The 15,508-nt window shown below is 45.9% G+C and overlaps 1 protein-coding gene across 3 annotated transcripts in view; it reads left to right on the plus strand.

The window, feature by feature from the left end:
- The first annotated feature begins 1,674 nt into the window (after positions 1 to 1,674).
- DNMT1 (DNA methyltransferase 1) overlaps positions 1,675 to 15,508 on the plus strand; it is a 44,602-nt gene continuing 30,768 nt past the window's right edge. Inside the window, exons 1-6 of one of the 3 annotated variants that reach the window (XM_036119616.2) lie at positions 1,675 to 1,845; positions 9,435 to 9,471; positions 10,174 to 10,281; positions 10,472 to 10,691; positions 11,304 to 11,379; positions 12,975 to 13,050. In XM_036119616.2, the coding sequence (XP_035975509.1) occupies positions 1,766 to 1,845; positions 9,435 to 9,471; positions 10,174 to 10,281; positions 10,472 to 10,691; positions 11,304 to 11,379; positions 12,975 to 13,050 (597 nt within the window). In that variant the 5' untranslated portion in view covers positions 1,675 to 1,765. Of the gene's footprint in view, positions 1,846 to 2,012; positions 2,416 to 9,434; positions 9,472 to 10,173; positions 10,282 to 10,471; positions 10,692 to 11,303; positions 11,380 to 12,974; positions 13,051 to 15,508 lie in introns of those variants that run through there. The other 2 variants (XM_036119617.2, XM_036119619.2) reach the window with 2 other exon arrangements.

Consider the following 15,508-nt stretch of genomic DNA (forward strand, 5'->3'; position numbering starts at 1 on the left):
ATCTTTTCGAGATCCTGCTTTTAATTCTTTTGAATATATACCCCGAAGTGGGATTGCTGGATCATATGGTAATTCCATTTTTATTTATTTTTATTTTTTTGTTTTTAACGATTTTATTTATTTGAGAGCGAGCAAGAGAGGAGCATGGCGAAGAGGGAGAAGCAGACTACTTGCTGAGCAGAGAGCCCGATGCAGGGCTTGATCCCAGGACCCTGGGATCATGACCTGAGCCACCCAGTTTCCGTTTTTAAATCTTTTGTTGAACCTCCATTCTTTTCCATGGTGGCTGCACTATTTTACATCCCCCCTGATAGTACACATGGATCCTAATTTCCACATTCCTGCCAGCACTTATTTGTTTTTGATTATTATATATATATAATAATTTTTTGATTATGGCCATTCTAATGGGCATGAGGTGACATATCATTGTAGTGGTTGTTTTTTTTTTTAAGATTTTATTTATTTATTTGACAGAGAGATAGAGAGCACAAGCAGGCAGAGCGGCAGGCAGAGGCAGAGGGAGAGGGAGAGGGAGAAGCAGGCTCCCTGCTCAGCAGGGAGCCTGATGCCGATGCAGGGCTCGATCCCAGGACCCTGGGATCATGACCCAAGCCGCCTAAAGGACTGAGCCACCCAGGCGCCCCATCGTTGTGGTTTTCATTTGCATTTCCCTGATTAGTGATGCTGGGTGTCTTTTCATATGCCTGTTAGCCATTTGTGTATTTTTAGGGAATGGTTTATTCAAATCTTTTGCCCATCTTTAAAATCAGGTTGTCGTCTTTGTTGAGTTGTAGCACTTTATTCAGGATATTAACATCTTATCAGATAATATGGAAGGCAATTTTTTCCCCCATTCTATAGGTTGTCTTTTCACTTTGTTGACTCCTTTGCTGTGCATAAATTAAGTTTGATATAGTCCCATCTGTCTATTTTAGCTTCTATTGCCTGTGCTTTCATGTCCTATTCAATAAATTATTGCTAAATCCAATGTTGTGAAGCTGTTCCTACCCCCCCCCCCCCCGCTTTTTCTTAGAGTTCTATCGTTTCAAGAGTACGTTTAGGTCTTTAATCTATTTTGAGTTAATTTTTATATGGTGTAAGGTAAGGATCCAACTTTACTTGTTTGCATGTGGATACCCAATTTTCCCAACACCATTTGAAGAGACTATCCTTTCTCTAAGCTCTGGTGCTTTTTTAAACACACAGGCTGTGGAAGTGGCCTGGGCCTCACCACACTGGGAGATCCTTGATGCTAGCTGCATAGTTTGTGTGTCCTCAAGATTTTCTGCGATTTTTCAGCTTTTTAAAGATGAAACGGAGGCTGGGTCCAAATGACCTATCCAAGGTCACTATAATGAGCATATATAGATGGAGTTCAAGTCCTCAGTTACAATCCCAAGAGCCCACAAGCTGGAGCCCTGTGGGGATGCTCCTTGTTTTATGTCCAGCATGCTCCGAAGAATGAATGAATGAACCTCTCAGGCAAGGCTCCCAGCAAACAGCGGCGCTTGGACGAGCCCACAACTCCACGCGGGGGTGTGCGCCCATCTCGCGCCTGCGCGGCCCCTGTGCTCGACTTGCTCCACTCTATCTGCCTGCACATGGTATGGCCTCTCTCCCCATGGTACGTCCCGCCTTCCCCCACGTCGGGGCCGAGATGGTACAGGCCGCCTCAGCTCGCCGCCCCTCCCCGTCGGTTTCCGCGCGAAAAGCCAGGGCTGCCTCTGCCGCCGGCGCCGCCGTCTCTGCTGCAGTTTCCAAAATGCCTGCCCGCACTGCCCCGGCCCGGGTGCCCACGCTGGCCTCCCGAGCCATCTCCCTGCCCGATGATGTCCGTAGGCGGTAGGTGCTGCAGGAGTCTGTGAACTCGGGCCGGGGGATGGGGTGGGGTGGGGTGGGGAAGTGGCACGGCGTTGGGGGTGGGGGGGTTGCTTCCCCTCTTGGTAGCCGGTGGCTGCTGCTGACAGACGGACGCGCATGCGCGGGACGGCGCGGCGGCGGTTGGCGCGGGCAGGGTGGCACTTCCGGTCGCGCGCACCCCTGGCCGTTTGGCGCCAAAATGGGCCGAGGCCCCTCACAGTTCCCTGGTGACTAGAAACTTGGGGTCACTTCTGATCTCGAAGTAGAGCGAGCTTTGGGTTCTCCTCGGGGATCCCCTGCCTGGAGGAGCCACAGGCCTGGCTCCTGCCGCCAGTCTGGTCGCGCAGGAAGTGGGCAGCCCGCGGCCTCAGGACACCCCTCGGCCCGGGCACTTCGGCCTCCACTTCCGGTGCCCGGCCTGCTTGGGGGGTCGGGCTGGTCCGGTCCCTGGGGTTATTTTGGGGGCCCGCCTTGGCACCCCCAGCAGCGCATCCCGATGGCGGCCTCCAGAGACAGACGTCGCCGCTCGGGGCCCGGGCGCGGCCGGCTCAGGTTTGCGACCCCCGTCTTCCTTGGGGGGCTTCCTTCATCTCGGACTGCTGGGGAAGTCGCATTCTGGAAGGAACTCTCACCATGCCGCGCAGGACCGGGGCTCGGGCAGCGTGAAGGCTGAATGGTCCTTTCCAGTAAATCTGTGCCTGTGAGCCACGGGCGTCAAGGAAGCCTTGCTAGGGAGAACTGGCTGCAGTTTCTTGTGTGTGTGTGTGTGTGTGTGTGTGTGGGCGCGCGCGCGCGAGTGACACAAGTGGCCGCGGGTTGTGTGTGTGCCACACAAGTGGCCGTGTGTGTGCGCGCGCTTCACACAAGTGGCCGCAGTTGCGTGTGTGCGCGTGTGTTGCACAGCGGATAGTGTCGGGACTGGCTGTAGCAATTCTGTGCAGGTGGGTCGTGGGCAAGAATACGGGGCGCCTATTTGTGAAGGGCACCAGTTTCACTCCTGAAAATCGGCACTCCTTGGAACTCTAGTCACTGGAGCCTTGACCAGGCGTGAACGCTTCAGCTGGATTTGTGAGCTGGTTTTGCCATTTCCCTATTTCCCTGTGCTTGTTTCCTTTGGTTGTGCCAGGCTAGTCTTTTGGGCTTTTGGAGTTGGGAGAGTGTGTGTGTGTGTGTGTGTGTGTGTGTATGTGTATGTATGTATGGGGGGGTGGTATTTGGGGCTCCCTACCTGAACCTTAAACAGGTTCAGACCACTTCTTAATCACAGAGGGGGTGTGTCTTGCTGAAGAATCCCTATCTGTATCCTCCCAGGATAGGACTTGAAATGGAATTACGGAAGTCCCTGGCTTGGTGATGTTAGACCCAACAGAGATGTTTGAGCCCATTCTTCTTTACTCTGATGGTGAGAACTCTCATCTCCACTGGCTTGTTTGACCTTGGGCAAGTGTCATAAACAAGCTGTAGCTGTGGACTACATTAACATGGGCTTTAAACTGACACTGGATGAAATGAGAATATGCCTAGCACATAAAGGCCCACATGTTAGCATTGTTATTGGCTAATCTAGCTTTCCTCCGTTCTGCCAGTCAGTCACTAATCGTATAAAACACTTGACATTTTCTCATTTAATCCTCAAGAGTTCTTAAGAGTGGATGCTGTAGGAGTTCGCTATGAGGAAGCAAGGATTCCTGCTGATGTCTGCTTCTTGCCAAAACCTTTCCTTCCAACTAGGGTTTTTGAACAGGCCACTGGCTTAGGGGTTTTCTTGGGCCAGTGCAAGTGTTTGGCTGCTCTTAGGTGAGTTCATCCACCATTAACCCTAGGTTCCATATTACTTTGAACTAGAATTGCCTACTGTAGGTGCACAGTTTTGGGTTTCTGATTTAGACCATGGGGCAGACATTGAAATTGTCTGCTTATGGGACTTTCAACATCTTTTCTTACATTTTGAATTTCAGTGTACAAGATACATAAACATGGCATTCAACACTCCCTTAAACTTAGATTTGTAAATAGAGGTATAACTTCTTGATCTATGAAAATTAGAGGAGTATAACTTATAACACAAGAGGTACTTAAGTCCAGTAGAATACTCTAGGAACAAAACTAGGCCTGGTCCTCATGGATTTCTGTCACTTTTGCTAACTTGTCTATATATGTCAGCTTTTTTTTAAACACGTAGTTCCATTAGATATGTAGTAATGCCAGAAATTATTTTCAGTGTTTGGGTTTTTAAGTCTTTAACTTTGTTTTTGAAGTATAATATGCCCCAAATCTAAAAATTATGCCTTTCAGGACAAGCTACATTTTTCCACTTATATTTCTTACTCTGTCCAAGCCACCATTTGTACAAAGCGATAAGTCTCTCACTGGTCTTCCTGTTGCTACTCGGGTCTTTTCTATAAGTGGAAACGGTGATCCTCTTACAAAAGTTGGATCTGATGGTTTCCTTGCCCCACACGCTGCCGGGTGCACTGGTCCTGAAGTCCAGAATCCCTGTCCACTTGCCTGATTCATCCTGCGCTCTTCTCACAAGCCATTACAAACCTTAGGTTCTCAGGGCCTGAGACCATGCAGAGTGGCCAATGTGACGCTGAGTTCTATCTACCCCTTCCCTAAGTTGACTACTATCCATTTATCCTTAAGACTGTGCTCAGAAAGACCATCCCTTTCCCCCATAACAGGAAGGGTGTTGAATTCTGCTCGAGCACCCTGCATGTTGCCTTTGCAACCCTGGAGTTGATGGTGATTTGTTTGCCTTATTTGCTGTATCTGTAGCTAGGTTAGAGTAGACTCTGAGAGGCACGCATGCCAGACTTTCCCCTTTAATGAAACCTGGATTCAAACACAGATTGTAGCAGCCTCCTTTGTACAACTCTGATTAGCCTAAGTAATTGTGACAGCTTTTTTAACTGCTAGCTGTTTTGTGATTAAACTGGGTTTCAGGTTCTTAGCTCTAGTTCCATGGCTCTAACTGGGTATTGAAGAGGGCAAAACTGACTCTTCTATTTCTCCCCTGCAGGAGTATTCTAGAGGTGCAGACTACTGGGGTTCAAATTCCTTCCTACCATAGCTGTAGGGCTAAGTTGTTTAACTTCATGGTGGTTTCCTTTTTCTTTCCTTTTTTTTTTTTTTAGTTTATTTTTGAGAGAGAGCCTCGAGAGCACGCACAAGGGGGGGTGCAGGGGGAGAAGCAGACTCCCTGCTGAACAAGGAGCCCGATGTGGATTCGATCCTAGGACCCTAGGATCATGACCTGAGCCGAAGGCAGACACTTGACTGACTGAGCCACCCAGGCGCCCCAACTCTTGGTGTTTTATCTGTAAAATGGAATGGTGTTGCCCATTCCGCTTGGGCGTTATGAAGACCAATTAAGCTGATACGTGTGAATGTGGTAGAGCAGCCCCTGCAAGAAAACCTGGGCTACTTATCACATGGTCAGCTGTATGTTTCATTTCCATTAGGGGAGCATAATTTAGAGTAGCAACATGCAGATCTGCTACTGAGGCAGGTGTTAATAGAGCAGTGTATGCCATGTAGAGATGATGTATATTCCTGCTTATCATTCCAACCTTCATCTTTGGCTTCTTGTAGAACGGTCTGGACTTGTTCCTTCTGCTGCCACCTTCGCTTTTGTGCCAGGTATCCAGTCCTACTCTTGATCAGGCATTCTTCTCTAGGATTGAGGTGGTGTTCTAGCCTCTTTCATCTCTCAGTATCTAGCTTTTTAATTCTTTTTATCCTTGGCTTCTGTGATGGTGTTTACTACCAGGGAGCCCCTCTCTTCCCTGATATTCCCCTCACTCCCCCTCAATCATTTTCTTTCATTCCTGGACCCTTATCTCTTCTAGTCCTAGGACTTGCAGCAGTTGGGCCTATCACCTGGACAGGTTTGATGTCTCTCAGGAGAGCCAGTTTTAATTTCTAGCTGCTGAATGGCCATCTAGTGCTACTGAGCTACTGTTCACTGAAATGTCACTCTTTACGCTCATGGCCTGTTTACTTTTTCCCTACAAAAATGTTCTGGATTTCTGATACTGCATTAGTTTTTAATTGCATCCATAACAAATTATCTTAGTGGTTTAAATAGAACCTAAATCTGTTTTAACAATTCTGTAGGTCAGAAATCTGGTATGGGTCTCGCTGGATGAAATATGGTTAGCAGGCTGCATTCCTTTCTGGAGGCTCTAGGGGAGAATGTTTCTTCACTCTTTCAAATTGTTGGCAGAATTCAGTTCCTTGTGGTTGTAAGACTGAGGTCTCTCTTCTCTTGCTGGCCCTAACCATGCCCAGCTTCTGGAGATGATGTATCCTTTGGCTCATGGCCCACTGCCTCCATATTTAAAGTCAGTAAAGCTAGTTCTCATGTTCCATCTCTCTCTCACCCTTCTTTAGTCACATCTCTTGAAATGCAGCTGGGAAGTTTTTCTGCTTTTAAGGATTTAAGTGATTAGATTGGGCCCACCTGGCTAATCCAGGATAATCTGCCCATCTCAAGGGCTATAACCTTAATCACATCTGCAGATTCTCTTTTACCAGTAAGGCAACATATTCACAGGTTCTGGGGGATTAGGGCATGGACATCTCTTTTTGGGAAGGGCTCATTATCCTGCCTACCACAGATATCCTCTCAGATAGCCCTACCCCATCTGCCGTGCAGCCAGTTACAAGAGGCAGAGTTAATGAAGTTTTGTAACTTCTCTAGCGTGGTTTCCATTCCTGCTAAATCATATTACAGACCAGCATTTCTAGTTTAGGGTGTTAAAGAGTGATTTAACATCTTGTAATCTCTTCCTGTCTAATCGACATAATGTATTTTTGCCAGATTAATTTTCCTAAAACATGGCTCTGATGTCTTGGTTACCTCCTCCCCGCGGCCCCCCTTTCCCCCCTCCCCCCGCCCCGCCATGATTCCTTCAGTGGTTTAACTGTGGAACAAGATCAATCTTTTAGCCTGAAGTTATTGACCTCCCTCAGACTGGCACCCAGCCTGACTTGTGTGGGTTTCTTGGGTGTACTGAGCCAGCTCCCCACTGGACTGCTCCTGTTTTCGGCAGCTCCCCTGCTCCATTCCCACTGAGCTCTCTACTCCTCTGGGCTAGTCCTTCCTGATGCTTTTTATACCCTTGCTCTTCAGAAGCCCTCAGGTTTGAACTGTATTTGCTTTATTCCTTCAGTTATGCTTTATTTCCCTTATAGGACTGTTTGAGGGAAGCAACTAGAAATGAATCATGGGATCTTGGGCCGGATGGGAGCTAAGGTTTTATCTCGTTATAACATGGCTGTTGTTCTGAGTGCCCTGCCTGGTTCCTTCATGTCTGTTTCTAATCCTCCTGGCTCTGAATGTAAAGCAGATGTGAGGTGGTATCATCCTCAGTTTTACCGGGGAAGGGATGGACTCTTGGGAAGTGCACTGACCAGCCTCCTCCCTGTCACACTTCTGGCTCCTCAGTGCCTGCCCTGGGCTCCGACCTTCCTCTCTGGGGCCAGGCAGGTTACAGTCCATCTTCACAGGGCAAGACATTTTAGGTATTCTGAAGAGTTTATTTTGTTCCTCTCTGCCAGACTAAACAATCCCAATTCATGGAAGGGGTTGACAGAATTTGTGCCCAGATGTAGTTGTCAGCATTGTGAAAAGGGTACTTTGATGGGCTTCATAGTCAGCTGAGCATTGTCCTTAACACCTGAGGTAACCTCGGGATCAAGGGGCCGTGTTTTTGCCATGGTTTTGTAAGTAGAGTGACTGAGAAGTCCGATGTGAGGCTCCTGGAGCAGCATGTGTGTGTCTGGCTGTGCATACAGAGTTCTGCATCTATTCTCATCTGGCTCTCCCAGACTTGAGTTACTTCGAGGGTAGAATGACTTTGAAGGCGTTACATGTACTCGGTGTGTGTATAATATATAGTATATACTACCACTGTGTCTGCAGTCAGAGTCTTCTATAGAAAGACCTTTCCTGACCACCCAGGTCTGAAGGTCCCTGCCTGGCGGTCCCTGCATCCCATTACCCAGCTCGTTGCCTGGAATAGGGCTTGGCGTACAATAGGTACCTACAGATGTGGGGATCAAAGCTAGAGGCAGGGCCCACGTGCACTCAGAGCAGCCTCTGTGACATTAGTCCAGCAAAGCCTATTGCTTGCATTCCTGGTTTTGCTGCTCACACTTGCTCTTTGGAAAAACCAGCCTGGGAGAGCTCTGTTCTTACCCTTTTGGCTAGTGATAACGGAGTCCGTTGTCTGTATGGATGCTGGGTGCGAGGCTTCAGAGACGGTAGAGGCCCAGTCCCTGCCCAGGGCACTTCTTCTCCAGTGACCGATGCTAACCCAGCTGGTTAGACTTGTTCTCCCCGCACTGTCCACAGTTGGCACCCAGCCTAGGAACCACAGCTTGTCCACTCGTCTCCCTTTCCTCGGTGTCTTCTGCTCTTGTTCCTTGGTTCTCCCCACCCCCCCCCCCCAAAAAAGGCAAGACACTAATCTTTAATGATCAAATCAGGCTGTGCTTTTCCAGCCAAACTCATGACAGTTCTGCACTCCTGAAGGATTAGGTCTAAACATTCCAAAGGAAGAGCTCTCTGGTGAGGTGCCAGCCAACAACTCTTCTCACTTCATCTGTCAACCCTGAGTGTGGGTACTCCCTGCTGCACCAGATGCCTTTACTTCCCTTTTGTTGTTGTGTTTTTTTAAGTAGGCTCCATGCCCAGCGTGAAGCGCAGTGCGGGACTTGAACACACGACCCTAAGATCAAGACCTGAGCTGAGACCGAGAGCAGGATGCTTAAGTGACTGAGCCACTCAGGCGCCCCTACTTCCCTTTCTTATGTTCCTCATTAGAATGCTGCTACCCCGCACCCTAGCCTTTGGGAATGTTAGCTGGCTGTTCCCCACTGCATCTTATGACCCTGGCCCATTCCTTCTAACACTGGCCACGCTGTGCTGTGCCCTTTCATGGGGTCTTGCCAGACCAACTGGACGAAGACCACCTGTAAGTCATTTAACAGGTGGACCCCAACTATATGGCCTGCCTCCATTTTCCTAGTTCCTTTGCAAATAATACTGTTATAGAGCTCCTCTGTTCTCTATCAGAAAAACTGCACCCTAAAGGGTGGTGGGTGAGGGGGGAAGACCTCATTCAGATTGCAAATGACTTCTTAGTGACTACTACAGGCATTATAGTAGGATTTCTAGCTCAGGGGTAGGAGAAAACCACCGTGGTTTTCTTGTTTGTTTGTCTTTTCCCTAACACTCCTACATGTCAAATTTATTTCCAAAGTTCTTTAAAACTGTGGTCTTAGGGACACCGGGGTGGCTCAGTCAGTTAAGCGGCTGCCTTTGGCTCAGGTCATGATCCCAGGGTCCTGGGATTGAGTCCCGCATCAGGCTCCTTGCTCAGCGGGGAGCCTGCTTCTCCTTCTGCCTGCCACTCTCCCTGCTTGTGCACTCGCTCGCTCTCTCTCTGACAAATAAATAAAATCTTAAAACCACAGTTTTTGTTTTTTTGTTCGTTTGTTTTTTTAGTCTTAGAGTAAACAGTTGCATAATTGCCTTTCTTTCTCCTGTTTTCTTCCCACAGGCTCAAAGATTTGGAAAGAGATAGCCTAACAGAAAAGGTAATCTCCACCTTAAATTTTATTGCCAAATGTTACTATTTGACAGATACTTTGTGGCTCATAAAAAGTTTAAGTGGAATCAGCTTTTTTCCATAGGTTTTTTTTGTTTAATAAGATTTTAGAGAGTGTGCATGTGCAGGTGGGGGGGGTGCAGAGGAATCTTCAAGCAGATGCCCCGCTTAGCACAGAGCCTGACATGGGGCTTGATCACACGACCGAGGAAATCATGACCTTTGCTGAAACCAAGAGTCGGACATTCAACCGACTGAACTACTCAGGCACCCCAGCTTTTTTCCATAGTTTTGAGGATAACTTAGATATTATTCTTAATGTTCTGTGTTAACGTGCTGCTAATCTCTTGGTAACTCATTGATAAGTTTCCCAGTCTAGGTTCCACACCATCAATTCTTAATTGTAACTTGTCCTGGTCACCCTTCTCAAAGGCAGTTTTTTTCTAATACACCGTTATGTGTCTCTATCCCACCTCCTAATCTTCCCATATTTCACCACCCTGGAGATGGTATGATGTGATCTTAAGGGAAACATCACAAACGTGTCTTGTGAATATTCAGTTTTTCAGGCTGAGTCAGCATTGCCTGCCATTCAGTTGGTATTTCGTGGCCAGGCAGCTTAATTTTCTGTGTATTAGTCCATTAGTGATGTGGGAGTTTGGGGACATCTAAACCTATATTCTTCCCTTAGGAATGTGTGAAGGAGAAACTGAATCTCCTGCATGAATTTCTGCAAACAGAAATAAAGAATCAGTTATGTGACTTGGAAACCAAATTACATAAAGAAGAATTATCAGAGGTAAGTCAGTTCTCAGCATCCTGGCGTCTAGAAAACGTCTCCTCCCGTGTAACCTGTGTGACCAGGGAGGCAGAATCATCCCCAGCTCTCCTTGTTACCCAGTAGTTATGAAGGACGTGCGTGTTTCCTTATTCTCTTATTGCCGCTTGTTTACATTCACTGCTACTTAAATTATCCTTTCCTGCTATAGGAGGGCTACCTGGCTAAAGTCAAATCCCTTTTAAATAAAGATTTATCCTTGGAGAATGGAGCTCATGCTTTCAGTCGGGAAGTGAATGGATGTCTAGGAAACGGCAGCCAGACAAGCGGTGAGGACCGCAGAGCGGGAATGGCAGAGGAAAACAAATCCCCCAGACCCGTTTCCAAAATCTCCATCCCCAGAAGAAGCAAGTCCGATGGAGAGACCAAGTGTAAGACCACTTATTTAATCTTGGGGGAGATTAGCTGTCTTGTGACATGGTACCAGCCTGGGAGCCATAGGTCCCCCCGGGGTAGTACCTCCTGGTTTGTTTCTTGTGAATACTTCCTAACTAGCTTAGCTGTAGATACTTCTTCAGATTTGTTCTTTGACCAAGTATAGAGTAGGAGATCCCAAAACAGCTTAAATTGATGATGTATAAGGTAAGAGGAGGTATTAATACTATTTCTAAGTTATATGCCTATATAAGCTAAATGTATAGACTCCTTTGTAGTCAAAGTAACTCTTCTGGAATTTTTAAAACACATAAGAGTGTGGGACTTGAGCGCAGGTCTAGTTCTTGGACACTTCATCTTTTGATGATATAAGAGGAGGTTGTCTCCTCTGGTTCAGGCTTTGGCCCCTCAAATAAGAGCTCCAATAACATGGCTGTGCAAATTGGCAGGTGCTAATTGCTACCTTTATCAAGACTCTTGTTGGTTCGAACAAGAAGAGAAGGTACTTAATCTTCAGAACCTCATTCTCTGCACTAGCTTGGTAATGCTTAAGAACTACACTTTGTGAACTCTTTTATTCATAGTGGCTTTTTTTTTTCTTTAAACAGCTGAAGCTTCTTCTAGCCCCAGGATTACAAGGCAAACTACCAGGCAGACCACCATCCTATCTCATTTCTCAAGGGGGTCAGTATATAATGAATTGACAGCCATCTTTTCTCAGGGCAAACTGTTTTTGGTAAACAGGAATGGAATTAATAGGGTATAACTTAGCAGTTTTGAGTTCCACATTGCATAGGTTTTCATCTTGCAGTTTTCTTCATTAAACACTGATGAAGAGCATTTCTCAACACCTGTATTCTTACTCTTCTGGGAACGTTCAAAAATATACAAAACTAGCCATGATAGTAAAATGAACCTCCCCCCTGCCCCCCGCAGGTACCCGTCACCCAGTGTCAACAGTTATCAGCTGGCCATCTTTTCATCTGTACCCCCATAAACTCTCTCCCAACTGGATTATTTTGAAACCCCTCCCAGACATGTCATTTTGTATATTTACTTTTTTTTTTTTTTTTTTAAGATTTATTTGGCAGAGAGAGAGTACAAGCAGGGAGAGGGAGAAGCAAACTCCCCCGCTGAGCAGGGAGCCTGATGTGGGGAGAGGGGCAGAGGGAGAAGGAGAAGCAGGCTCCTGGCTGAGTAGGGAGCCTGATGCGGGGCTCGATCCCAGGACCCTGGGATCATGACCCGAGCTGAAGACAGGCGCTTAGCCAACTGAGCCACCCAGGCGCCCCTTCAGTATATTTCTAGATGATAAAATCGGTCTGTCTCTCTCTCTCTCTTTTTTTTTTTTTTTTAGCAATTCTAGCAAAATATGAATAAAATGTTAACATTTAGCAGTCTCTTTTAAAAAGACAAAACATGGGGCGCCTGGGTGGCTCAGTCATTAAGCGTCTGCCTTCGGCTCAGGTCATGATCCCAGGATCCTGGGATCGAGCCCCGCATCAGGCTTCCTGCTCCGCGGGAAGCCTGCTTCTCCCTCTCCCACTCCCCCTGCTTGTGTTCCCTCTCTCGCTGTGTCTCTCTCTGTCAAATGAATAAATAAAATCTTAAAAAAAAATAAAAATAAAAAAAATTAAAAGACAAAACATAACTCTAATATTTTTGTACTTTATAAAGGATAATAATTCCTTACTATCAAATACATAGCCAGTGTCTGTTTCCTTGTGTGTGGCAAATTGTGTTTACTTGATTTGTTTTAAGCCTTTCAAGTTACAGATTCCTTTCTTTTCTTGCCATTTATTTGAAGAAATTAGTTCATTTGTCCAATAGAGTTTCTAGGTCTAGCTGACTGCATCCTTGTGGTGGTTAATGTCTTCCTTGTCTTGTGTTTCTTATAAACTGGTTAGTTAAGTCTAGAAGCTTGATCAGGTTCCAGCTTTATTATTTTTTGAGACTTTTTCATAGATGGTGCCGTGTCTTTCCATCTAGAGGCATGTGAAGTCTCTTCTGTGAGGCCAGCAGCTGTTGATCAACGTCTAGATCCATGATTTCTTAGGTTTGCAAAATGGCCATATTCTAACCTGTCACTCAAACATTAAACTTGAAGCCTCTTTCAATATCCCGGCAGTGAGGGCATTTCCTTGGAGGGAATAAGGTACCCATGACCTGAATCTGTCCTAAAGAGGCGGCCTTTGGTAGGGAGGAATACAAATCCTCTCATGCCTGTTGGGGGTCCAGCGTCTGGCTGAGCTCACAGTTGGCTTTCCTGTTTCTGACAGCCCTGCCAAACGGAAACCTGAGGAAGAGCAGGAAAAAACGAAATCGGATGAGTCTCCTGAAGAAGAAAAAGACCAGGTAGGGCTGGCATTTTCAGGGTCTTCACTCTGCCTTCTTTTGGTATGTTTGCTGATAGGCCAAGTGCAAAGTCAGTACTATCTAAATGAACTTGAAGTGACCAAGGTGTTAGGACATGTCCCTGGACCTGGGCAGTATGAAGTATGTGACTTTTAGGCCTGAGGGCTCCACAGGCCCCCCTGCTACTCACAAGGCAGCCCTGTAACTTCAGTCTGTTCCCTCCTCTACCTTCCTACTTCTCTAGTGGACAAGATTGGCAATCAGATGTGACATGTTTAAAGCCTTGGCTTCTGCTCGCCTAAGCTCCCTTTCCACATCTAACTTGTCTAACAGAGCATTAGACAGTTCCTTATATGTGGTATAATCTGCTTAGACCTCTTAGGTTGGGAAACCAGTGGCTTATTGAGGGTCTTTGATACAGAAAATGTTATCTCTGATGGTACTTTCCCTTGTGACTTGAGGGCCAAACCTAGATAATACCAGGTGGTCACACATTAGTTTTCATTTTGATTTTGCCGTGGGATTAGCTATGTAAATTGAGGGGAAGTCTATAGGTTTATGTGTAGGTAGTAAATGCCTTATTGCTACTGATAGAGCAAACTACAGATACTCCTCCTTAAGACTCGGTTTCTCAACCATGCCATTATTGACTTTTGGGGCCAGATAATCCTTTGCTGTGTGTGGGGGCGTCCCAGTGGGTTGTAGAACACAGCAGCGTCCCGACTTCTACTCATTAGATGCCAGTAATAATTCCCCCCTCCCCTCTCAGTTGTGACCACCACAAGCATTATTGGTTACTGCCAGATTGGGGAGAGGGGTAAAATTGCACTGGGTGAGAAGCACCGCACTGTGGGGTCATTCAGGTGTCACTGGGCTATCCCTAGCATTGAGGTAGGCTTGACATCCTGTTGTAAGACACACTGATTCTATTTTTAAAAACTTGATGTTACTCTTCATAACCTTTATTCAGATATTTATCGTTTAGTTGGGTTACCCACTCTCAAGTGGGAAACTGAGGCACAGAGGGAACCACTTGTTCAGTGGACAAGCCTCTTCTCTCCTAGGAAAAAGCATTACAGGCAGAAGCAGGCTAGCTCTTGTAATATCAGTAGCTCTTTCCCACATGCATCTGTCTTAGAGTGGTTTCTTGCACCCTAACCTTTTGGGCCTTTTTATCTGGCTTCTCAAATGTATATTTCAGTTTCTGAGTTTGTGCAAGGCCTCGGGGCTTTGTGGATGAACACTTGTAAAAACAGTGTCTGTTCCAATAGTCCAGAGTAAGACTTCATGTACCAAACCAGTGGTATCAGATGGTATTAGTCACATAAGTCATCATACAGAGATAATCTTACTTTAGTCAACTTAGTTTTGAAAATTTACTATGTTTTAAAAGCAGGTATTATATGCATTTAGTAAAACTTTTTTTTTTTTTTAAGATTTTATTTATTTATTTGACAGACACAGTGAGAGAGGGAACACAAGCAGGGGGAGTGGGAGAGGAAGAAGCAGGCTTCCCGCTGAGCAGGGAGCCCGATGCAGGGCTCGATCCCAGGACCCCGGGATCATGACCTGAGCCAAAGGCAGACGCTTAACGACTGAGCCACCCAGGTGCCCCTGGTAAAACTTCTAAGTAGTGCAGAAGGATGTTTGGTGGGGTAGGATTTATCAGTTTCTTCCATGTTGTTTGAGAGAGAGAATGTATTAGTATACTAGTATAAAAATCTGTATCTGTGTTCGCTAGAGAAACAACCAATAGACTGTATATGTATGTATATATATATATATATATATATATATATATATATATATATATATATAAAGACTAATTTTAAGTAATTGGCTCATGGGTTTAAGGCTGGCAATTGTGAAACATGCAGGACAGGCCAACAGGCTGGAGACTCAGGGAGGAGCAGATGTAGCTCAAGTCTGAAGGTAGCCTGGAGGCAGAATTTTCTATAGATACATATACAGACCTCTTTCAGATGTGTTTCAAATGATAGAATACAGTGAGGTTCTGTGTAACTTACCCAACTTGCTCTGATGGTAATCTCTCCTATAACTAATACGACAGCAAAACCAGGAACTGACATTGGTACAATCTAGACCTTACCAGTTTTCACATATATGTGTATATACTCGCATGTGTGGATTATTGTTGTAACCTCCACCTCCAACAAGGTGCAGATCTATTTTATCATCACAATATTTTTATCCCTTTTAAATATATATAGATACCCTGGAGATGGCAAATAGTGTGAATTTAGGAAAATGGCGCGCTAGGGTATTCATCCGAAAAGAGCTGGTGTCCAGTTGAGGTTGTCATTCTTACTTGCTGATGTGAATCTCAGATTATTATTTCATTTTTTTCTAATGCTAAAGAATTCCTGACGGAAGGTGGAGGATCTTTGATTCGTTTACATAGCATCACTAGATAAGCTGGTACATGGACATGTGCTGG

The sequence above is a fragment of the Halichoerus grypus genome, chromosome 1, assembly GCF_964656455.1.
Source record: "Halichoerus grypus chromosome 1, mHalGry1.hap1.1, whole genome shotgun sequence".
In the NCBI taxonomy this organism is placed as follows: Eukaryota; Metazoa; Chordata; class Mammalia; order Carnivora; family Phocidae; genus Halichoerus; species Halichoerus grypus.